The following is a 26613-nucleotide window of genomic DNA, read 5'->3' on the forward strand; positions in this document are numbered from 1 at the left end:
TATTGAAAATTTGTCTGGGTATGCAAGACTTAGGCCGAAGAGCATAAACATCTGTGCATCGCAAACTATTATGCTTTTTCTTAGATGTGAAATGAAAATTTAGAAAAGTAATGTATGCGGTAATAAATGAGAGATATGATTGGGATATGCTTTCACGTGAAAGAAAAACAAATCCACAAATTCTTGCCTTCTTTTTAAAACGTAAACATCCAGAATACAGTTTTCATGAGCTTCTGCTTCACTACTGCACACATTTTTTTGTTTCTTTACCTTGATTTGAGGTTGCATTTGTTCATGTGTTCACAAATTGAAGAAGCCTGTTCTGATTCACTGCTGAGGTCTCGGATGCCAGCGTTGGACTTGCGTCTCCTAAATCAACCATTTCAAAATCAACGCCACTACCAATGTCGACTGTACACCTATTGTCATTCCGTAGTAAGGAGCTACGAACTTTCTTTGGTTATATCATCTATAAAACCAGTTTATCCGTAGAAGGAGTCGTGAGCAGTTTGTGAGTTGTGTTACCTGTGATGCGGCAGACCCGTACTTGCATACTGGTAGTGTTGGTCGTAATTGTACTGCTGCTCATGTTGTTGTTGATACCGTTTGCCCTTTGGTGGTCTCCGCGGCATGTTTGAGTCATTGCGTGATGCATAGAAGTCGAACCAATTAGACTCATCATAGCTCCCAACCTACAAACAGATGAAATTTACGAACTCCAAGTATTCTTTTTCTCATGGTATGTGAGATACCAAACCGACTACCATATACAAAAGTATGCACACGTTATCGACTCGATCGTGCTGTAACTGTAACGCATCTATGCAACCATATGAGCAAACCCGTGTATGACCGTCGTGTAACTGCGATTACATGCCAGACATGCGGATTTAGTTCTTGAATCTCAACAGTAACGTTAAGAAATTGTTAATAGCCAGTTCCAGAACCAAATATGCAGCAGTCTATTTTGAGTTTAATTCGAACTTGATCTCAGTACAAAAAATATAGCGGGCAGATTGCTGCACTAGCTGCGAAATAGACTCGCTTGCCGAAGAATACTGATTGAAAAAGTACAAAAATGAGTTGCAAAAGTTATCGACGCTGCTTAAAAAATTATGTTAAAACTTTACGGCAAATTGATATAGATTGTTCAAGCATTTTTATTAGAGACCTTTGCTAAACATCAGCGTTGAGTGAGTCAAATACAATCGAATTCTATTCACGCAAATGACCCAATATCTTTTGCTAGAAAAGAAAAACAGAAATAGCGTCAGTGAGTAGAGATAGTCCGTTAGCGAGGGGAGGGAGTCATTCAGAGGATTTAAAAGTTTGAGCTTCGTTGTGTAAGCAAAAATCAAACGAAAAAGCATAGCAGGATAAGTCTTGAAATACAATCCAACGAATTGAACGAAAACCTTAGAACTACTGTATCTGACCAGCAGATCAATTGAACAATGCCAGCCAGGAAGACAAACAGTCTCAAAAGTTGAGAAACTAAAATAACTGAAAAAAAATATAGTCAAATTTTGAAGTTTTTCACCCTGAAGACCATATGTGATCCATTTAAATATAACCATTAACCTATGCACAAACCTTGAAATAGCTAAAATGTAAGACATTAAAATCTTGAAAACGATTGCATTGTCTCACAAAACTATCCAGTAACCCAATTTCAAGCGCAAAACAAGCTTTATTTGCCCATAGAAATCATTGAGTCATAATAGAGTGAGTGATAGTCCCCGGGGGGGGGGGGGGGGTGGTGGGGACCCCATGTATTAAGATTGGTTATAGCGGCTTTTTCCAAGAAATGGGGTCCCCACCCCCTTTTTAGGATTTGCATGTTTTAAGATTAGGTATAGCGGTCTCAATGTATTAAGATTAGGTATAGGTTGCATGTATTAAGATTAGGAATAGAATCTCCATGTATTAAGATTAGGAATAGAATCTGCATGTATTAAGATTAGGAATAGAATCTCCATGTATTAAGATTAGGAAGAGAATCTCAATGTATTAATATTAGGAATAGAATATCCATGTATTAAGATTGTGTATAGCCGCCATGTATTAAGATTAGTCATAGCGGCCAACATGTATTAAGAATAGTTATAGCGGTCGACATGTATTAAGATTAGTTATAGCGGTCGACATGTATTAAGATTAGTTATAGCGGTCGACATGTATTAAGATTAGTTATAGCGGTCGACATTTATTAAGATTAGTTATAGCGGTCGACATGTATTAAGATAGGTTATGGCGGCCAACATGTATTAAGATTAGTTATAGCGGTCGACATGTATTAAGATTAGTTATAGCGGTCGACATGTATTAAGATTAGTTATAGCGGTCGACATGTATTAAGATTAGTTATAGCGGTCGACATGTATTAAGATTAGTTATAGCTGTCGACATGTTTTAAGATTATTTATATCCGCTGACATATATTATAATTAGGGGTATTTTTTTGAAAAATTGTTGAGATTTTTGTACATTTTTACGCCGTTTTTTCAATAATTTCTAAAAACTCTCTTCTGATTGGTTAAAAATGACAGCTTTTTTTAGAAAAATTGAATTGAAAAAGTTATAAATAACAGACATAGTATAAATTATGCACATCAAAATACAAAATCACTCGAACATTTACATTAAATTGGTATAAATTGCTAATAAAATAAGTGAAAACCGAGGTACATTTAGCCGAGTGGGTTAATAAAGTCGACAAAAAGGAAAAACTTGCGTAGCTAACTGAGTAAAAGGTACAATTGTTAAAAACTAATGTCGACTTTATTGGGCACCAGCTTAGTGTATACCCCAGTAATCAAATTTATATATAATTACTAATAAAATTTAGTACATGCACATCATGAACATTGTTCAAGTTTGTTTGTAAAAATTTAAATAGATGAAAAGCAGCATAAATAGTGTAGAACCCACACAAGTTTTCCATTTTCTGGAGTGGTCTGTGTATCATTTTCCGATACTTTTTATTCAAAAATTTGTAATGTGTGATTGATCGTGCTAGAGAATCCGCATAGTAAAAGTTCCTATTGAGGCGACCAATCATTATCCAATGTTCACCAGCTTCACTGCTTGGGGAAGTGTTGATGATTGCAAAAGTAAATTTGGGCAAATTTGGGACAAAATCTGCTGGAAAGGATCCAATATACCGGAATTTAAGCTCTGGAATACGTTCGATAATGTCACGAAGTGAGGTGTTATCCATGACAAATAAGTTTTCTTTTCTTTATCTCACAAGCTCCGTTTGTACAAGGATTCCTGACAGAGCAATCAAGTTGAAAACTTTCGTTCTGTTGAGAGAAGCAACAATCTTTGGATTTTGTGATTTTGTCAACCGTTTCCTTCTGGGTGCTGGGATGAAACAAAACAATAATTTTTAAAAGTCCAAGGAAAATTGGCAAAGGAATATAAATATATATATTTGAAGTTAGTCTACCCCAGTTCACATCCATTAGTTAATTAACAATTGATGTAGAGAACAATAGCTAGATAGAGAGGTTAAGCCTACAAATGTTCCAACAAAGTACATAAAATTGAAAAAATGATGAAAAATTATTAGACATTTTTAGCAACAGTCCCAAACTGATCAATTTTGACAGTGGACATCCTTTCTCCCAGAACAATGATTTCTGTTACGTTTCTTAGTGAACAATCAAAAAACATTTCCAATCGAATACTTTCACCACTGAGTTCAGGATAATGAACATTTTCGCCAGCATCTTGAAGTGAAGTGAGATCGAATACAAGTATGTAGTGATTCTGAAACTGATGATTCGGTAACGTAGGAATTTCCTCGTTAAAATTCATTGCTTTCATTGTTGTTACGTATGCTCTACAGTCATTAGTTGTATCAAGCGATACAATAGCTCTACCTCCGCGAACAATTCTAAGTTCTCGCAAACCAAATTTCTGATAATGGAAAGGATTTTCTTGAATATGTCCTGTGAATGCCGAATTGGTGTTCATCGCAATAGCTACTCTTCTGATTGGAGCATTGTTAAAAACATTTTCCTGAATAAACTGGTTCTGTCCTGAGGGAATAATAAATGTACGTGCAATGGTTTCCATAAAGTTGTAACAAGCAGGTTGATGAGTTAATTGGTATTTGATAGTCTGGTGATACACTTCGTTAACAACCACGCGTCGTGTAAATAAGGAACAGTCAAGAACCTTAAGGGAAACGTGAGGATTGTAGGAAATCATGTAAAAATTCAATGCTTCTATCTGTTTCAAATTCAAATTCAATGCTGCTTTCATCCAGTGAAGCAGTAACTTTTCACATTGAAACAGGTCAATAGCTAATTTACCGTACTAAGTGCTTCCATTTTTCAGCAGAAGTTCTTCCTCTCGGTCTATGAACGGGCTCTTGTCATAATCACTAGGTTCTTTTTCAAATTCGTATCCATGACAAGCCAAAATGCCTTCATTATTTCTCGTTGAAGCATTAAATTCATTGGAAATTAAAGCCTTGTGTCCATAGAGACCATTTGAGTTGTACACTTGTTGATTGTTCAGATACACTTCACAGTTGGAGAAGAGTGAGTGTAAAATATTGTTGACATGAGTTAGATAATGTAAATCGTCATCTGTGAAAGACATACCCATATCTGGTTTTCCATGCTCATCTTTTTTCATAAAGTCATCAAATAATCTTCCCTTTTGTAGTCCAACTTTGATTTGAAGGTGGATATCTCTCATATCAAGATAAATGCTTCTATCTGTTTCAAATTCAAATTCAATGCTGCTTTCATCCAGTGAAGTACTAGGATAAACTTCTTGAACATGAGAAGACTCAATTTTTCCAAAAAAGGAATTTTGTCAAAAATCTCCATGCAAGAGTTTGTAAAGTGTCCATATCGAAAATTGGAATCGTTTGTTGATCTAGAATTCATTTTAGATTAGCAAATACATCTTTTCTCGTTCGACCGTTTTTTCAATAATTTCTAAATACTCTCTTCTGATTGGTTAAAAATGACAGCTTTTTTTAGAAAAATTGAATTGAAAAAGTTATAAATAACAGACATAGTATAAATTATGCACATCAAAATACAAAATCACTCGAACATTTGCATTAAATTGGTATAAATTGCTAATAAAATAAGTGAAAACCGAGGTACATTTAGCTGAGTGGGTTAATAAAGTCGACAAAAAGGAAAAACTTGCGTAGCTAACTGAGTAAAAGGTACAATTGTTAAAAACTAATGTCGACTTTATTGGGCACCAGCTTAGTGTATACCCCAGTAATCAAATTTACATATAATTACTAATAAAATTTAGTACATGCACATCATGAACATTGTTCAAGTTTGTTTGTAAAAATTTAAATAGATGAAAAGCAGCATAAATAGTGTAGAACCCACACAAGTTTTCCATTTTCTGGAGTGGTCTGTGTATCATTTTCCGATACTTTTTATTCAAAAATTTGTAATGTGTGATTGATCGTGCTAGAGAATCCGCATAGTAAAAGTTCCTATTGAGGCGACCAATCATTATCCAATGTTCACCAGCTTCACTGCTTGGGGAAGTGTTGATGATTGCAAAAGTAAATTTGGGCAAATTTGGGACAAAATCTGCTGGAAAGGATCCAATATACCGGAATTTAAGCTCTGGAATACGTTCGATAATGTCACGAAGTGAGGTGTTATCCATGACAAATAAGTTTTCTTTTCTTTATCTCACAAGCTCCGTTTGTACAAGGATTCCTGACAGAGCAATCAAGTTGAAAACTTTCGTTCTGTTGAGAGAAGCAACAATCTTTGGATTTTGTGATTTTGTCAACCGTTTCCTTCTGGGTGCTGGGATGAAACAAAACAATAATTTTAAAAAGTCCAAGGAAAATTGGCAAAGGAATATAAATATATATATTTGAAGTTAGTCTACCCCAGTTCACATCCATTAGTTAATTAACAATTGATGTAGAGAACAATAGCTAGATAGAGAGGTTAAGCCTACAAATGTTCCAACAAAGTACATAAAATTGAAAAAATGATGAAAAATTATTAGACATTTTTAGCAACAGTCCCAAACTGATCAATTTTGACAGTGGACATCCTTTCTCCCAGAACAATGATTTCTGTTACGTTTCTTAGTGAACAATCAAAAAACATTTCCAATCGAATACTTTCACCACTGAGTTCAGGATAATGAACATTTTCGCCAGCATCTTGAAGTGAAGTGAGATCGAATACAAGTATGTAGTGATTCTGAAACTGATGATTCGGTAACGTAGGAATTTCCTCGTTAAAATTCATTGCTTTCATTGTTGTTACGTATGCTCTACAGTCATTAGTTGTATCAAGCGATACAATAGCTCTACCTCCGCGAACAATTCTAAGTTCTCGCAAACCAAATTTCTGATAATGGAAAGGATTTTCTTGAATATGTCCTGTGAATGCCGAATTGGTGTTCATCGCAATAGCTACTCTTCTGATTGGAGCATTGTTAAAAACATTTTCCTGAATAAACTGGTTCTGTCCTGAGGGAATAATAAATGTACGTGCAATGGTTTCCATAAAGTTGTAACAAGCAGGTTGATGAGTTAATTGGTATTTGATAGTCTGGTGATACACTTCGTTAACAACCACGCGTCGTGTAAATAAGGAACAGTCAAGAACCTTAAGGGAAACGTGAGGATTGTAGGAAATCATGTAAAAATTCAATGCTTCTATCTGTTTCAAATTCAAATTCAATGCTGCTTTCATCCAGTGAAGCAGTAACTTTTCACATTGAAACAGGTCAATAGCTAATTTACCGTACTAAGTGCTTCCATTTTTCAGCAGAAGTTCTTCCTCTCGGTCTATGAACGGGCTCTTGTCATAATCACTAGGTTCTTTTTCAAATTCGTATCCATGACAAGCCAAAATGCCTTCATTATTTCTCGTTGAAGCATTAAATTCATTGGAAATTAAAGCCTTGTGTCCATAGAGACCATTTGAGTTGTACACTTGTTGATTGTTCAGATACACTTCACAGTTGGAGAAGAGTGAGTGTAAAATATTGTTGACATGAGTTAGATAATGTAAATCGTCAACTGTGAAAGACATACCCATATCTGGTTTTCCATGCTCATCTTTTTTCATAAAGTCATCAAATAATCTTTCCTTTTGTAGTCCAACTTTGATTTGAAGGTGGATATCTCTCATATCAAGATAAATGCTTCTATCTGTTTCAAATTTAAATTCAATGCTGCTTTCATCCAGTGAAGTACTAGGATAAACTTCTTGAACATGAGAAGACTCAATTGGTTCCAAAAAAGGAATTTTGTCAAAAATCTCCATGCAAGAGTTTGTAAAGTGTCCATATCGAAAATTGGAGTCGTTTGTTGATCTAGAATTCATTTTAGATTAGCAAATACATCTTTTCTCGTTCGACGACGTCGACTGATTTTTGGAGGTGATCTACGAATAATGCGACGTTTTCTTGTTTTTCCTGCACCTAGCTGTTTACGTAAAGTTTTCTTTCCAACATCAGCAGCGACAGATTTGAGTTTTTTCTTCCCAGTCAAAACATTTCCAATTTCAGGAGCAGCCGTTTCAATTAAATCAGCTCCCACTCTTTTTGCTGCTGGGACAACATATCGTCTCAAAAACGGAATTGCTGTCCTCCCAATTGTTTGCGCTAAAGCTCCAAATCCCCTACCCCTTCGTCTGGCATATCCGCGAAAATACGGTAAATCCTTATCAGCAACCATTTTTTACAGTCATAATTCTAAAAATGATTTTCAGAAGTTTTTCTAAACATTACTACTGCTCTAGTTACTCCAACAGAGCTGAAAGGTACTTTTTCACCATAAGAGTCTCGGAGCTCTAATTCTATGCTGTGGAATGAATTTTTCAGAATTTTTTTAAACTGTAGGTTTGGAAAATTTTGATAATTCATGTATTTGCCAGTAGAGATCATGTCTCCATTCTTAACCTTTGATATAAAAGGAATGCATCGTAAAAGAGCAGCTTTTGTATCACCCACAATGTTGTATTCAACAATATCACTATATATCATCAATGTATGTAGTCGTACAATGTCATAAGGGAACTTTGGAAAATGTGGACCAGCACCACTCATGAAAACACCCATCCCATAAACAGCTTCTTCACATCCAAAGACATGATAAAGATCAGCACTAAAAATAACAAGTAAAGAATTCTCATTGGGAAGACTCAAAGAAATTCGCTGTGTAATTTTGTTAACGTGTAATCTGATTGGTGTTTTTTCATACTTTTCTCGTTCCTGAACTTTTTTGTTCATTTCGTTTACAATATCAGAGATCGAAGGATATAGACCTGGATCAAGTGTGTAATAGTCTGATGGTTTTGTATTCGGTGTTGCTTCATCTAGATAGAAAAATTTCCCTTCCGTGATGTTTTGGTACAAGAAAGGATAAGATAGTTCTGTAATTGCAACCTCCCATTCTCCTTCGAGATTAATGTGTTCCGGAAGAAAGTTTGTAAAAGAACTTAATGTATTATTTGGATAACAATCAAAGGAAGCATTCGAAACCAACTCTACAATAAAAGAATTCATATCTAAATGATACACTTTGCAAGCTCTTGTTCATAAAATTTGCCTAGAATTTCATCACCTTGTTCTCCATGAAGGTTATAGGTTGGTGGTTTTAAAGTCGCAATTTTAACAATTTCAAAAATTTCACTTGTGAATTGAGACTTGTAACCTTTTCTAAATGGGATATCGTACTTGGAGATTCGAACTTTGTCTCCAATTTTAAAGCGTGGTTTTTTGTACTCAATAATAGGGTTTTTGTAAAAAATTGACAAAAAATCTGAATTTTTAACGTTTTTGGGGGATTTACCTATAGATCTGTTAACTCTTGTATTCATAGTGTTAACAAAACTATCCATTTTGTGAACGTATTTATCGCCGTTTTCCTCCATGTAGCGATAAATAATGTTTTTTAAAGATCTAATTGCTCTTTCTGCTACAGCAGTCTTTGTTTCACTTCTTGTAGAGTAGATTTTGATGTCTCTACTCTTGCAAAAATTTTTGAATTCTCCCCCGAACTCAGTAATTTGATCAACCCAAACTCTATCAGGTTTAGTGTTCTTCCTTAACTTTTTTTTGAAGGCAGCTACAGCATCAGAGGCATATTTTGACTTCATTGATTGAACACGGACCAGGCGAGAAAAGACGTCAACACATATCAATAAGTATTTCACACCGTTATTAAATTCAGACAATTTATCCATAAAAGCCAAATCAAGGCACCAATTCTCATTGATACGTTTTGCAAAAGCAGGTAATCGTTTGAAATGTCGAATTGATCGTCTAAATTTAGTGTAAGAATTCTTTCTGTATAAAAAATCAGTAACCTTCTTCTTTGACAACCCACTGGCTTTCTGAAGGTTTTGAACTGAACCATATGCGGCTTTTCCTTCCCTGTACAACCTCTGTAGCTTGGCTTTTTCAGATTTGGAAAGGGATCCAGCTTCCTCGTTCTTTGCTTTTGGCATCTTTGTTTAAAATTTTATGTTGATTTATGCCGATTGCGTCAAGAATCCTGTAATAAATATCGGGACATTCAACGTTTTTCTTCTTCAGAGCGTATACAAAATCGACAAATGCAACGTTTGTATCTCTTCCGTCTAACAAAATGGAGTCAGATAGGTATAGTTTAATGCGAGGTGAATTTAAAATTTCATTGATAAGTGATTCGTTGCTAGAAGACTGTTTTAGCGTTAACTTTTCTATAAACAGTTTCCAAATTTTTTGGAACCGAATCCTGTTTTTCGTTATATTTGTCCAATCTTTGAGGTGATAACCTGATTTTTTATCATAAAGTTGTTGAGGAATCAAAACAAACTGATCCATTTCAAGAGAGACGATTAATGATTGACGGAGTTAAAATTGATATAAAACTGATGCCTTTTTTGGAACTCAGAATCTGTCTTCTTTTACTGAGGCTTGTTCTTTTTAAAATAAGAAGATGAATTTCTTCTCTGAACTTTAAAACTTCTTGTTTTTGAATTTCTCTTAGCTCTCCTCTTAGAAGGTTTACTATGCACTCGTTTAGAAACTGGATAAAGTCATTGGGACAATTTTTGAGAAAAGTTATTTTGAAGCTCTGGGAATATTTCTGGAACGCGATCAGAGTAGAGAGATGTTGTGTGCTCATCGTTCAAAAATGTAATCTGTTGCTTGCTTTGAGGTAGGAAAAATAAAGATGGTGTTGAACCACTGTTAGTACAGTATCTCAGAGAGTCTACTGTTTTTGGAGTCAAGTCAATAAGTAAATGACCATAGGGAACTGAAGTTGCTGTGGTATACCAGTCTTTTAGTTGAGATCCCAATCCCAACTGTTGACTGAGCGTGTTTATTTGTAAGACGTCTCTGGGTGATTTGAATAAAACAATATGGGTGTTCTGTAGTTCAATAACCCTTCCTAGTCGGCTTTGATGAAAGAGATTGTGCTTTATGTACACTGTACTTAAACCTTTATGTCTACCAGCAGTAGCTATTTTTACAAATTCTTTAGAACTAGAAATTTCTTCACAAGAGTCATCAAAAATAAGTAAATACTTGGTTCCATTATTAGATAAATTTTGTATCAACTCAAAATCAACACCTTGAACGAACTCAATGTTTTTTATATTTTTTGACATTAGTCCGTAAAGAGATTGATAGTGTTGATAAAAATAGTAAATTTTGTCAAATTCTGGTTGAAAAGTTCCAAAAACTAACCAATCATGGATGAGTTGGGTTCCCCAGATCCAATTGGTCCAACCAAAGAAAAAAAACTCGTTCCTTCGTGGAAATTATTTTGTTCATAATTTTGGAGAAGGTAAAATATATCCAACTGTACTCGACAAAATGGCGATCCAAACTGTTGTCTCCTCACAAGTCTCAGCTAATGTAATTCTTACGATACAACAAGCTAAAATCAATAGTATGACAAAGAACTGGGACAAGAAAACTACTAAAGACCGGTTACACGTCTATCCAAAACATTTCCAAGATTGACGTTCTTGATTATTGTCATCAAAGACAAAATTACCCAATTGAAGCCCCTTATCATTGTGATCACTCATTCATACGCTATCTTCTTCCCTAGGGATAAAGGAACTGTGCAACTGAATTGAAACGTAAACAACGAAAAAATGCCAAAAATTAATAAAAAGATAAGTGAACTAAACATAACACACAACCAAATTATTGTTCCCTCAGATGAATCAGTGAGAAAAAGCATCAAAATTGAAAAAAGTACCAAAGTTAGGAGCAAGACTATGAAAGAATAATAAAGTATGGGAACACAGTATTTGTAGATATTTTTTGACCAACTCATTCTCTTATACTAATTTCAGAGGAAAAAATTACAAATGAAAATGATAAATTACAATCTTAAATACAAACATTAAATATTATCAAAAAAATTTAAAGTCCATATCCCATAAACGTAAGCCTTCTTTTCTGCACAATGAAGAGTCTTCTTGTGTCGATAGGGGTAGTTGCTGCAATTCCATTCAACATCCTTGTTTTCTAATAGTTTGGAAGCCTTCGGACAACCAAGATCGTCAAGATTTTCCACATCCTTACACAAGTAGGGTGATAAAATTTTGCATTTTTCAAGTCCTTTAGCAAAGTACTCTGTTGTTGGTGAGCAATGTTGATGTATAATAAAAGCCAACTCAGAATAATCAAGCTTTCCATGGTTCCAATTTATACCGTGTATATTTTTTGTATTCCATTTTGCTTGAAAAGTCGGCTTGTAGTCTTTAGGTGGGAGAAAACTGTATCCAAGTACAATTCCGTCCTTAAAGATTCCCAACTCTTTGATAATTTTTCCTTCTAAGCATTCAATATCTAGTACAACGAGAGGCATTCTTTCTTCTGGGATGATTTTTCAAAAAATGATCAACAGTCTAGCATTTTGAAAATACGTGGATGACAAATTTTTATAAAGATACAAAAGAACAGACAAGTAATGTGACCCAAGAGACATGAGCTCGGAAATTGAGGTAACATGTATCAATAACCCGGTCCTTGGTTTGTAGTTGCTTCAACCGCTCCAGCAGAATCGTTAAAATTGCATGTAAACGAAACACTTTCGATCTTGCTAGGAAAATGTCCAGAATTGAATTACCGTATCCAATAAGTCCTCCGTGGGGGAAGTTTTGGTCAATTTCCTCCAAAATTAATGTTTTGATCCCAAATTTTACATGCAGCCAGGAAACAGTTTTTTCGTTTTTCGTTGTTGGGAAACATTGGAAAAATACTACTGTAACAATTAAAAATGTTTAGAAGTGTGACGATATCCATCAATTGTTTTCTTTATTTATCTAAAGTGATACTGGTCTTTTTGAAAGTCTACATAAGAAAGAAGGTCAGGAAGATGTTCCAATAATTTTTTGTATTCCTCCTTTTTTAGTTCAATTTTTGTCAAAAAACTCCATTGAACTCCGTTCCAACGATGTTGTGAAATGGAAATTTCGTGTTTATCAGATTGATATCTTAAAGTAGTGCGTCGTAATCCGTTATGAATAACCCACTTTAGTTCTGAAAAATTGGACTCACTGTCAAGTTTATCAATTTTGGGAAAATTTAGAGCTTCAAGAACTGTATAAGAAGGCTTTTTTAGTTCGTAGTGAAGTCTAACGTGGAATACTTTAGATTTATTTCTTAGACTCAGAAAAATATTTCTGGAGGAACCAATATTCCAACTCATTTTCAGTTTGAAAAAAAGAAAAATGATTCAAATAGTATGAATTGAAAAGACAAATACATTATAAAATTACACATTTATTGAAATGTACATTGTTGAATATTAGAAAAGTCCTTCAGATTTTGTATCAACTCCTTGAATTCATCCAGAGTGTAGCTGACATAAGTCACTTGTTTGAACTCGTTGTTCTCCTTTCGACAAAAAAGTCGAATTTGTACATAAGTTGAAGCTGGGTTGTCCTTGATGTATTGGAGGAAAGTAACATAGAGTCTGCGATTTCGTCCAATGCTAATCTCTCTCACTTTGTGACACTGTTCCAGCACGTGTTCCATTCCTATGTTTTTGTCGAATTGGGGTTGGTTTTCTCTCATCTCCAGTTCTCCATTGAGAAGATCCTCCTTGAGGAAGCAGAATTTCTTAAACTCATAGTCTCCAATTCGCAGTTACTGGTACTTTTCAAAAGTCCCAGAATTGTCTTTTCTAAAGACTTGGAAGGTTGGTTCAGTATAAAGTTGTCCGTTTCTTGAAATCTGGGACATAGTAAATCTCCCAAATCTTTTTGAATTGGAACCAAAGTCCATATAAAAAGGAACCGAATCAGTCCCTGGTTTTGGTGAGGATTGAGTGTACATTGAGGGAGCACTCGAAAGAAAAGGAGATACTTTAGAGAGAGACATTTCAACAACTTGAGCTTAGAGTGAAAGAGAAAATAAATGATGTATTTGTACGCAATTCCTCTCAATAACTTAAAATTTCCTTTTATGGTAATGACGTCATGTATACCCATAAAAGGTATGCTAAATGACGTTATTTCCTTATAGGGTAATCTATTCGGAAATCTTGAGGTTCGCAAATTTTTTAACCAGAATTTCAAACGGATCCTGGTGTTTAGCTCGTCTGTGTTGCATTAAAGAAAAATAGTGCTTGAAATATTTTGAACAAGTATAACAACGAATTTTTTTAGCCTTCTGTTTCTTGAACTGTATCATTTCGAAAATGGGTTTTTATGGAAACAGAAATTGTTACCTCTAAAAATAGAAATTACGTTACCGTAATTTTTGTTTCCATATATAGGTTCTATAGTGTTATCCCGATATAGAAATGGCAGCAATAATGTGTCAGGTTTTACCTCAATTTTACAGAGATTTTAATGACAAGACAATATTCATTTCTGTATCAGTTAAGGAGTATAAACCTTAACTACTCACTAAAATACTCCGTTGCTACTCATAATGACAACTTTTGTCCATTAAAGACTTGTCGCTACCACATTATTCTCATTTCATCCTCAGCGAAAGAGATACTAGAGAAAATGGAAAATTTGTCTTATGTTTATCAAACAGTTGATTGCTTGTACACACTACTTAAACATCAGTTCTTTGGTTCCATTATAGAAGAGTCAGGAGTGGTCTTTACTCAGTTAACCAGAGCGGTAGAGCACAACTTGGAGAATAAGTACGTGGAAAAAGTGCCCAGTATCTCCAAAAAACGATTGAGCAGAAAGAAGTTCAAGCGTCACCTTCTACGCGCTGAGCAAAGAAATGCGAGTACTCAAACCCTTGGATCATCTTTTCTAGATAGGGTGCATTCCCTTAGAAATTCAAAGTTTGAGAGTGAACTTATAAAGATTGTTGATTGTTTGTTAGATGGACATGGCATAATTGATAATCCTCTTTTGTATCTTGAAATTAGAAAATAAAGTATATAATTTCTTGCTTGTGATTTGTATTTACCTTTATAATTTAAATTAACTTATTGTTAAAAATCAATTTTTCAAAAACTTTTCTTACAAATCAAAAATTCAAACAACTTTTTTTTATTAAATATCGAAAAATTTTTCAACCTTTTCTCTTAAAAATCGAAAATTTTTTCAACAATTTCTGTTAAATATCGAGTTTTGAATTGAAAAAGTTTTCTTGAATGTCGAAAAATTTTTCAAAAACTGTCATTTAAAAACGCAAAAAATTTTTCTTCATTTTACGGTATGATTTTGCGCAAATAAAAGAAATTTTCTTTACATTTTAAAATGACAACTTTCGAACTTGTTTTGTTTCAATAAATATCAATTTTAAAAACAAAGATTTTTATTAAAAGTTGAAAAAGTAATTCAGTTTTTTTCTTAAAAATCAATTTTTAAACGACCGTTTTTGTTAAGAAACAGAATTTTTATCAAATTGTTCTTAAAATTTTGACAAAAAAATTGCTGTTTTTTTCAACATAGCCTGCATAGTGTTTGTAGTAAAGAAAAAGTTCAACTTAAAAAGAAATGAATTCAAACAAAAGTATAAATACACCACAAGTAATTCAAGTAAAAAATTTACAATATCAGGTTCATTCAAAAAGAGTTCTCACAACGTGATCTGGCAAGTTTTGAATTTCATTGCCAAATGGATGGACTCTTTCAACAATTGCTGGCGGTTCTGTAGGTCGAACACTGATGGGAGTTATCGGAGCCCTATCAGTCAGCACAATGGTGTTGTGAGCTGTTCCGTCCTCTATGGAGGGGGTTGTCATTGACGGTGTAGTCGACATATCAGTCGAACCATAATATTGAGCTGGATCGAAGTTTTCCAGATCATTAAATGACCACGTGGTGCTAGTATCGACACTCAATTCGCTTTGTTGACTGCTGCCAGCATTGCTCACTATCTGGAGAAGGCTGCTTTGCTGCTCTGGACTGGATACTTGACTTGTCTCGGGTGTATTGAACCAGTTGTTGGGAATCTGTCCTTCCTCCCACGGAAATTTGCACTGAATGCTTCCAGCAACGTAGTTGTCGGGAAAATCTGTTCCGTTAACGTGAGGGTAGTGATGCCCACTGATCACAGCAACTTCGTTGCCCATTGCGTGAGTTCCAAGCTGATTCTCCGTGATTGGAACCTGTCCCTGATGATATGTGTCAAACTGTTGTCGCTGGTGCTCAATAATGTGCCACACTGTGATAGGCAGGTTTAGAATTGACTCGTAGAACCCACTCGATAGGTCTCTGATGCTGATCCGAGCAGTCTCCTCTGTGACAGAAACTGAGTAGAGAAGGCTGTTGTTCTGCACTGTAAATTCCATTTCTCAATGAGATGAGATTAGATGAGAGTTTAAAGTAGTTGAGACAGAGGTGATGTTGATTTTAGAGAATAGAAAGCAAGTGATGCCGGGTGAATTTTTCAGCTCTATTTATACTAAACTCCAACCAATGAGAACAAAGTTTCCAAAAAGGGTAAAGTTTAGCAGAAAAAGTGACGTTATTTTCCAGAAAAGGAAATGCCTCAGTTGTAAAGTTACCAAAGAAGGAATCAACTCATAGAAAATCTAACATCACTATCCGAAACACGTAAGCTCAAAACTGAATAGTGACCAAAAAAGGTACTTTTTACACGTGTTATCCTAGTTAACAGCCAAAGATGGATAAGTTAGAGGAAATGAGTTGACGTAATTGATCAAAAAAGTCAAGCTTTGATAAATTCTCTCCATCTCGTTAAATCTCAAATCGATCTCGGAAAATGTTCCAAATTTGGAACTAAATTTTTGTATATAAATGTTGGGGAGTCGTATTCCAAATCGTAGTCTTACCCCCTCTGCATTGTAGTCCTTGTAATAATGAAAGAACAGCGCACTCTGCAGAGATGAAGTAATTGTTACTGGTTCAGGAATTGGGATGTAATTAGATTGAGACAAATTTCTGTACTGTTCCATTATCTCTGGGACAGAATTCAATATGAAGAGCATTTCATACTTGTTGATGTGTAGTTCTGACGATAAATCGAAAGATTGTTTTGTTATGTGGTCATCAAACTCGAATTTTTTTATAGAAAAGGTTGCATATTCAAATTCTTTACTAAATCGGATAATTCTGTTGTTTTGAGTAAAAACGTCCAAAAAATTGTAAAAGAAATAAGAGTCAACATCAATTTCGTCTACTCTGTAAACATCAGCGATTCCTTCCTTTCTTTTGTAAATTTTTTCCAAAAGCTGTAAGTGATTTTTGATCAACATTTTTCACAAATGAATACGGTATCAAGTAAAACTCTGTTAATATAAAAGAAAATTAAAATAGAAAAAGCAATGCATAAAATGAAATCGTTTATCTTGAGAATTAGATTTCTAAAGCTGAAGTCTGATTGGGCGGGAGGTTCTATTACAACAACATTAAGTTGTACAACGTAAACTTGTTCTTCAATAGTAGATGGAAACTTTTTCTTGATCTCTCTTTTGTTGTGTTGGAAGCACATTCATTCACTAGTTTCTATTTTCAGTAAAACTAAATTTGATCTCAGGCAGTAAATTTTATCAATATTTGAGATACAAAATTTTGGACTAAATCTATACAAAATACTGTAACAATCGTGAATTTTTAAAGAAGTTTTCTTGTTGTAATTTCTTTGGGGAAATAATCTGTATGGAAAAATTCAAGTAAAGTTTAACAAATAAGAGTGAGAAGAAAATGAGAAAAAAATGTTTAGTTCGAATTTTTTGCCACGGAATGAATTTGTACATTTAAACTGAAAGCTAGTTAATTATATGCAGAACTGTCGCAATTAGAATCATATCAATCTTCTAGAATGTTCTGACATGACGCCTGAATCTAAAAACAGAAATGACGTCATTTCCATATATGGAAGGGATGAGTCATCATCGAGTACCTCAAAGTTACATAGCAGCTTTAAATCATTATACTTTCTGTTTTTTCAGATTCAGTTGCTTCGCAATTTACCTAAATTTTTCTCAATTCATATCGAACTAACATAACAATGCCTGCTCTCGATAGAAATCTCCCAGTGAAATGCACAAAGTGCGAAAAAACGGTTGTGAAAAAGCATATGGCCAGACACAAACAGTCTTGTGATAGTGGGACTTTATCATGCCCCAAATGTCCCAACTTTTTTACAAAGAAGAAGGAAGACTTGAATTATCACCTTGCCAAGCATCATGCCCCAAAAGATGTTAAGCTTAGTACTGTGTGTACTGTGTGCTTGGAAGAGTTCCCAAGTTTTTATTCTCTTCAACAACACAAGAGGAGAAAGCATGGATCTTCGACAAAAGTTGGGACCAAATCGAGTGAAAAGCTCAAAGAAGTCCTAGAATCAGAGGAGCTAGACCAGAACAACGAGCAATTGCAGCAGGAACTTAGTACTTGCCAGCACTTTTTTGATGATACGGAAATGGAGAATGGGAGACATCGAGTGTTTAACTTCAAGTTGTCCAAGCTCGATCCCAATGAGATCAACGACAAATTAAAAGAAGTTTTCGAAAAATTAAATTGTGTTGCCAAAAAGAATCTGGCTCTTGGTTTTATCCTGCGCAATGTGGACACAGAGGAGTATCGATACTTTTATGCGCATGAGAACAACACTTTTTTAGAAAAATCTCATTTGCTCTGTTCAAAAGGTGACTTGGTCTCTCTTCAAGACAGAGTAGAGAAAATGGATCTAGTGGAGACGTGTGCAAAGGAGAGGGAAAATACAAAGTGGCGATTTGCTTTGACTACTAACGTAACAATATTTGGCGCTCTCCTAAAAAACATTCCAAAGGGATGTATCGATGCTGTTCTTCCTGAACAGTTACTTAGACGACCAGATGTGAATTGTCTTGTATCGAATGGTTACCGCGAGACCTACAAAGATCATCTTTGCCTGTTCAGAGCTATAGCTGTTCACTTGTACGGATCATCTGAGTTGGAAACGAATGCAGCAAATTTGTTTAGTGCTTTTCTTCATGAATCCGGACATGATGCAATCAACTTCAGGGGAGTATCAATCGATCATCTCGTGTTTGTTGAAAATGCGATAAAGCATAACATCTTTATATATGATATTGATATAGAAGAAGGAGAATTCGTTGGAGAACTTGCAAGAAGAAGTGTTGAAATGTACGAAAAGAACATTAATTTACTGCGATACAACAACCATATATGCTACGTGGATGATATTAACACATTCTTTAAACGATTCCGTTGCCCCAGTTGCGATACATTTATAAAGTACGTAACTAATTTCAACCGTGATGTAAAATCCTGCAAAGAGTACAGCATATTTATCCAAAGAGTGTGTATGCTCTGCGAGAAACTTTGTTTGATAAACTCGATGCATTTGGAATTTCCTACAACGATGATCAAAAATTGTTCAAAAACTTGGCTATTTTCGACTTTGAATCTATCTGCGTTCCCACCGAAGAGTTAAAAGATACAAATACAACTACTTGGATTGGAAAACATGAGCCAATATCTGTCTCCATTTCCTCCAACTTGATTGAAGAACCTGTGTTTCTATGCGACAAAGACCCTAAGAACCTGATTGTTTCTTTTGTCGAAGCTCTTGAGGAGTTAGCTAACAAGAGTAAAACCGAAATGCAAACAAAATTTGCATCAATTCAAGAGATAATCAATAGCCGAGTTAAAGCCATCTTTGAAAAATTGAACGAAAGGAAAGGTCGCACAAATCCTGCATTTGATTTCGAAGATGAGTGTATTGAGGAGGAGGAGGAAGCTGATATGTCTACTCAGTTCCTACAAATGCAGAAAAATCAACTTTTGGACTTGCAACAACACCTTGAGCGTTATATCAACAAATTACCTGTATTTGGATTCAACAGTGGAAAGTACGATTTGAATCTCATCAAATCCTACCTTCTACCTTATCTCATTCATGAACGGGATATTCAACCTACAGTTATCAAAAACGCAAATCATTCTGTTTCCTTCAAGTTCCGTGACGTGCAGTTCCTTGACATTCTGAATTTCCTTGGAGGACCTACATCTCTCGATTCATTCCTCAAAGCTTACAAGACAAGCGAGACTAAAGGTTTATTCCCATATGAATGATTCGATTCTCCAAATAAACTTGACGCACCTTTTCTACCCCCCTATGAATGTTTCTTCAGTAAGCTGAAGAATCACAACCCTTTGGAGAAAGAATTCACTGACTTTACTAAATTGCTGATCAGTGGACTATCTCAACAAGAAGCTCTGAAAAAATTGAGACTGAAAAAAGTTCCCCCATCTGGAGTCGACAACTACAATTACTTGAAAGTGATTTGGGAGGAAGAGCAAATGTCTACATTTAGAGATTTTGTCAAGTGGTACAACAACAAGGATGTTCCAACACTAGAAGCCATGCAAAAAATGATGGAATTTTATCACAACAAAGGAATCGATATGTTAAAACTTGGATGTACACTTCCCAATTTAGCAAACATTTGTCTTCACCAGTCAACAAACCACAAATTTTTCCCATTTGTTGAAAGTGACAAGGATTTACATGATAAAATACGCGAGGACATGACTGATGGACCTTCTATTGTGTTCACAAGAAAGGCAGTAGTTGATCAAACCTTTATCAAGAATTCAGAAAATATTTGTAAATCTATCGTGGGTATTGATGCTAGTCAACTCTACCCCTTTTCAATGTGTCAAGAAATGCCAACAAGAATTTACACACGGTGGGAACTCGACACAAATTCTCAAAAATTCAAAGCTCGAACCAATAAATTTCGAAGATTTGAGAACATGGTCATGCTATCTCCAATCACAACGCCCAGAATGCATAATTGAAACCTATTATACGACCGGGAAACAGAAAAAGATTGACTGTTTTAGCATGGACGGGTTTTGTGCTCATTGTGACACAGTATTCGAAGCTATGGGTTGTTATTTCCATTTCTGCCCATGTCAAGAAGCTCAAGCAAGCCTCTCGGAGGAGGAAATGCAGAGAGGAATTAGAAAAAGAGAACACGATGAACTGAGAAGAGATTATTTGAGAAACAAAGGATACAATATTGTTGAAGTCTGGGAGTGTAAATGGTGGGAACGTGTTAAAGAAGAGGAAAATGTTAGAAATTACGTGAGGAAGAACTTTCCCTTCAAACTACCTATGAAGCAAGAGTCTCTTTTAGCGAAAATAAGAGATGGGAAAATATTTGGATATGTACAGTGCGATCTCGAAGTTCTAGACGGATTAAAGTACAAATTCTCTAATTTCCCTCCTATTTTTAAGATTTTTAATGTCAGTCGAGCCGATATTGGAGAAAATATGAGAGAGTATGCAATTGAAAACAACCTACTCAAACAACCTCAACGAATGTTGATTTCGAGCTTCAAGTTGGAAAACGGGACAATCATTACACCTTTACTCAACTTTTATCTCAGGCTTGGTCTGAAATGTACAAAGATAGATTTGTACAATACACACCCAAAAAATGCTTCAACAATTTTGTTCAGTCAGTGGTAGATGCTAGAAGAGCGGGTGATGAAAATACTGACTCTAGCGTTGTGGCTGAGACAATGAAATTGTTGGGTAACAGCTCTTATGGGTATCAAATTATGGACAGAAGTAGACACACAGAGACCAAGTACCTGAATGATGAGAAGACGCACAATGCAATCAATGGGAAAGTGTTTAAGCGTCTGAACAGTGTGTCAAAAGAAATTTACGAAGTTGAGTTTGCAAAATCGAAAATTGAGCATCGAGAACCTATAATAGTTGGATTCTTCATACTTCAGTACGCTAAATTACGTATGTTGGAGCTCTACTATAACTTCTTCGACAGATTTTGCGATGTGGATAAATTCGAAGAGTTAGAGATGGATACAGATTCTCTTTATTTAGCCCTAGCGCACGAGAACTTGTATGATTGTATTCGACCTGCTAAAAAGGAAGAATGGGAGACTTTGCGAGAAAAGGACTGTGATGATTCCTTCAGAGCAGATGCCTCACACAACTTTTTCCCTAGAACATGTTGTTCTAAGCATAAGAAGTATGATAAACGGGAGCCAGGTCTTTTCAAGGAAGAATTCAGATGCACCGAAATGATTTGTCTCTGCAGTAAAACCTATTGTTGCTACGATGCTAAGTCGGACAAGTACAAATTCAGTAGCAAAGGCCTGAACAAAAGAACTCTGGAAGAGACTGGAGATGGACCAATAAAAAAATATCGACGAGTGATGGATGAAATTATCAACCTTACTTCGACAAAGAGAGGTTTCAGAACAATAAATCATTGTGTTGCTACATATGAACAGACAAAGAAAGGGCTATCCTATTTCTATCCCAAGCGAGTAGTTGTAGCTGACGGTATCCATACCGAAACCCTCAAATTGTAGATCTTTTATAATAACTTTTATTCTTCTCTAATGTGTGATTTTTTATTGTTTTGTCTTTGTGAATTTTTATAATTATGCTTTAAACTTTATACCAATTTAATGTAAATGTTCGAGTGATTTTGTATTTTGATGTGCATAATTCATACTATGTCTGTTATTTATAACTTTTTCAATTCAATTTTTTTTAAAAAAGCTGTCATTTTTAACCAATCAGAAGAGAGTATTTAGAAATTATTGAGAAAACGGCGTAAAAATGTACAAAAATCTCAACACTTTTTCAAAAAATACCCCTAATCTTAATATATGTCAGCGGATATAAATAATCTTACAACATGTCGACCGCTATAACTAATCTTCATACATGTCGACCAATATAACTAATCTTAATACATGTCGACCGCTATAACTAATCTTAATACATGTCGACCGCTATAACTAATCTTAATACATGTCGACCGCTATAACTAATCTTAATACATGTCGACCGCTATAACTAATCTTAATACATGTCGACCGCTATAACTAATCTTAATACATGTTGGCCGCTATAACTAATCTTAATACATGTCGACCGCTATAACTAATCTTAATACATGTCGACCGCTATAACTAATCTTAATACATGTCGACCGCTATGACTAATCTTAATACATGGCGGCTATACACAATCTTAATACATGGATATTCTATTCCTAATCTTAATACATTGAGATCCTATTCCTAATCTTAATACATGGAGATTCTATTCCTAATCCTAATACATGCAGATTCTATTCCTAATCTTAATACATGGAGATTCTATTCCTAATCTTAATACATGCAACCTATACCTAATCTTAATACATTGAGACCGCTATACCTAATCTTAAAACATGCAAATCCTAAAAAGGGGGTGGGGACCCCATTTCTTGGAAAAGGCCGCTATAACCAATCTTAATAAATGTCCCCCCCGGGGACTATCACTCACTCTATTACTACTTCATTGAACTCGGAACTTGAAAAAAAAGAGAAAATATAGAAAAAAACTAATTTTGTCAAATAATTGGAAAAATTCGTGATAGTAAAATGTAGTAAACCACGCAATTAACCCCAGCACTTAGGCAGTAACCTATTATCAAACCCCAGAGGAGGTTGCTCATTCCTCCCTGCGGCCGGAGAAACGAGAAATATTTTTTAAACAAACTTGAAAATAGCAGAAAAATTCAGTTAGATTCAAAAACTATACTTAATTCGGCTTCTAATCTGAAAGCTAATACGCTTAATACCAATGTCAGCTAGCAAGCACTCTAATGAACTTTGATAACCCATTGCACTATGATTTAATGACCGGGCTTTATCAGTTTATCACATCCCTTTTGATTATGATCTTTTGTCATCGACCTTGTTCACTACATTGCGTAAATTAATGCGTAAAAGAAAATGAAACAACTTCAGTTGAAACAGTGAGTGAAGTAAATCAGAAGTCAAACGTGAAAAGCGTGACTTTTGTAAAACAAAAAACATGATCAAAAGGTAAAGCGAATTTAAAAAACCTAGCAGGACAAGTCCTGACGTACAATTCAAAAAATTGTCAATAAATGAACATAGACTAGACCTAAAATTGACTATGAGTGAATTGGAAAAACGATTTAAAAAAATCAGATAAAAAAAATTGAAAAAAAAAACTAATAATCAAGGTCAAAACGCCGCATTTGAGCAAAAAACCACTAGCGAGAAAGTGAAATTTGGTTCAAACAAAAAACTAGTGATAGAACAATGAATGGATTGGGAAAACCATTTTAAAAAAAACCGATCCCGAAAATCGAAAAAACAGAAAAAAAAATCAAAGTGAAATTACTGTATGTGAACAAAAAATCATTAGCGAGAAAGCGAATTTTTGTTCAAACACCGGTTTTTCAATCTATTTTTAAAATAGAGCAACAAAATTTCACGCCAGAAAACCACTCATTTTTTTGCTCCACTTCCTGTTTCGGCTTGAGCAAAATCACTAATCCAATTTCATGCAAATGTGTGATCAGATCGTAAAATAAGAGAGTGCTTCAAAACAATTCAATTTCTTTAATTTGTAAAAAGAAGAGCGCCTAAATAATGGCCGTTGAGATGCTGACGGCAGCTATTAAACATGATAGTACATATCAAAATCTTTAAACAGAGCCCAAAAGAAACTATAAGGGAGTAAACTATAAGTCCAAAAAAAAAGAAAACTCGCTTGACTCGAAAATTCAGTAATTGTTTTCAAAAACAGGTAGTCTCATTAAACAAGTTCTTAATAACAACTGCTACGACTTGACGACGTTAACGATAACTAATTTAGCGTTTTATGCAACCGATGATACTTGTGCTCGATGACATTAAAATATTTTAATTAAAACAATGAAGCTCAAGACTTAAATTGAAACAATTTATTCGTTTAATTGAAACCTCTTTGGAGGTAATAGTTTATATTGATAATAATTCAGATTGTGTGATATGACAACGAAACAATGACACAACAAATTTCAGAAAACCACTTATAGGTTTTTGAAGTTATATAGCTTCAAAGTCAAAAAAATATTATTTAGGGACTCCAATAATTACTTAGATTCATTTTTGCTTCCGTAGCAAAGGATGAGAACGGCCATTAATGAGACACTGTGACAAAACAAAAAGAACTACAAAAACTGCATTACATTTTTTCTTTTAAGCCACTGGATGAACAAATGAGATCCGTCAAAAATGGAGACTAAAAAGAGTTTCTAAAACTACAAAACGGGCAAAACTAAAAAGATTTTTTGAGGACATGGTTGAGATAATCAGAAAAAAATATAAGTCAAGCTGCAGCACGTAAAAAATATTTCTTTCAGTTACAGAACGTATAATCAAACACCAATTTCTAAGTCCACTCAAAAATGTTTCGCTTCCTTTACTAGAACAGCGTGCTTAAAATCACAACTTTAATTCTGAAACTAAATTGCTGAAAAAATTAAACACGTCCAAAAAGCAGAAGGAAATACTCTGCAAAAAAACTCAAAGTTGTCTTAAGGGTTCTATTTGAAGCAAAGTTAAGTTAGATTCTGAAAGTTATACAAATCATTTTCAAATCTGAGGGCTATTCAGCTTAAAACTGTTACCAGCTATTAATAGTTCTGCTGAAATTTGATAACCTAATGAAATAAGATTTAACGACCAGGTATTATCGCTTTATCCTGTTTATTTCAATTTTGACCTTTTCACCTTGAACGTAACAACTAAATTGCTAAATATATTTGAAAGAATTCTAAATTCCATTCAGCTAAAACAACAAGTGGCGTAATTCAAGTGCCAAACGCGAAAGTTGGGATTATGTAAAAACAAAAAAACGTGATAGAAAGATACAAAAAATAAACAAACATGGCAGGACAAGTCCTAAAAAGTAGTCCAATATATTTATTTCACTCCAAATCTGATGATCAACATTTTTAAAGCAACATCGAAATAAGACAGATAACATATGTTTACAAAAATGAATCTACGTTTCCTTAGAACGACTACCTTGTGGGAATCACTGACAAACAAATCAAAAAGAGGCAAAAACTAAAGAACTAAAAATTGGAATATCTTTGACAATTAGTGATGTCAAAGCATGAGGACCTAATAACTTCATGCCAAAAACTTCAACTACTGTATATTTTTTAAAATGATAAGTCATAAAACACCTTCTAATGGCAATTCTAATGGCCGCAAAGGGGATATTAAAATTAAGAAGTATGACTCAACATTCAGAAAACAAAAGTATCCCAGTCAATGAAAATGTTAGCTGAACTTGAAGTAAAAAATGACCGAAATTACGCCACAGCGGAAGGCCAATAAGAACCGTTCATTTTGAGACTAAGCGATAAAAACATTGAAACATATCCGAAAACATACAAAACATACATCATTGGGTGAATTGCTCTCAAACAACCGCGGCGAGCGGCAACAGCAACTTGCGGCTTACGGATGCTAGCATTAACGAAAAATCGCATAGATACGACCACAGTACTAATGTAATTACAACAAAATTTGATAGAGCATTTAACAATAAAAACATGCATTAATGAATAAATCAATTTTTATTCCTTGAAAAGAAGTTGTGGAAATCATAAAAACGACTCCTTTAAACTCGAAGGACTAATTAGATTTTTCAACTATTTCTCATTAGCAACCGTTGCAACCTGTCATTAATGAGGCTAAATAATAAAGCAACAAAAATACACAAAATTTTTCAGAAAAAAAACTGAAAATCATGGAAACACTTTTTTGAAACAAGTAGGGTAAAATTCACAGAAAACAACAGCTGCGGACTGAAACAAATATTTCATTTAGCTAAATCTTCACTACCAAATTGACCGTTACTTCTTAATTTAATACACTCTAAAAAAGACGCTCCACCAATAATCCTCTTCGAGTCGTAAAACGACAACGCAACAATACAATTCAAGTGCTTATGGTTGCAAAAATAATAGGAACAGCGCAATACAGCTGTGCTCAGAGTACAGCTTCCCAGCTACAAACATACCCGGCAGATTGCCGGAAAATAACCGCCGTGGATTCCAATAAGCATGATTGGGATTGAAAGAATAGAAGATATTAAAAAAAAATTGTACAAAAACATTTTTTAAGTCCGATTTATTTTGATGACACATCGTAGTTGAACATACTTCTGTTTCTTAGAGAGAGGATACAGGGGCTACTGTCAATACCAATAAGAAATAGAGATGGGAGCTAAGATTTATAGGGACGACGTTCAAATAGCGGGCATCTTAAATTGGGCTTTATGGGTTTATCCCGTTTCTATTTCTGACTTCACTTTTTTATACTGACTCTGTTCATTTTGAGT

At 34.6% G+C, this 26613-nt stretch overlaps 1 protein-coding gene across 1 annotated transcript in view; it reads right to left on the bottom strand.

The window, feature by feature from the left end:
- The window catches only part of LOC142345898 (uncharacterized), an 87558-nt gene that overhangs the window by 35872 nt on the left and 25073 nt on the right, over positions 1–26613 (bottom strand). The window contains exons 6-7 of the mRNA XM_075398384.1: positions 526–692; positions 271–369 (exon numbers count right to left, since the gene is read on the bottom strand). Coding sequence (XP_075254499.1) covers positions 271–369; positions 526–692 — 266 coding nt within the window. The remainder of the gene's footprint in view (positions 1–270; positions 370–525; positions 693–26613) is intronic.

This window comes from Convolutriloba macropyga, chromosome 1, assembly GCF_964194025.1.
Source record: "Convolutriloba macropyga chromosome 1, txConMacr16.3, whole genome shotgun sequence".
Taxonomy (NCBI): domain Eukaryota; kingdom Metazoa; phylum Xenacoelomorpha; order Acoela; family Convolutidae; genus Convolutriloba; species Convolutriloba macropyga.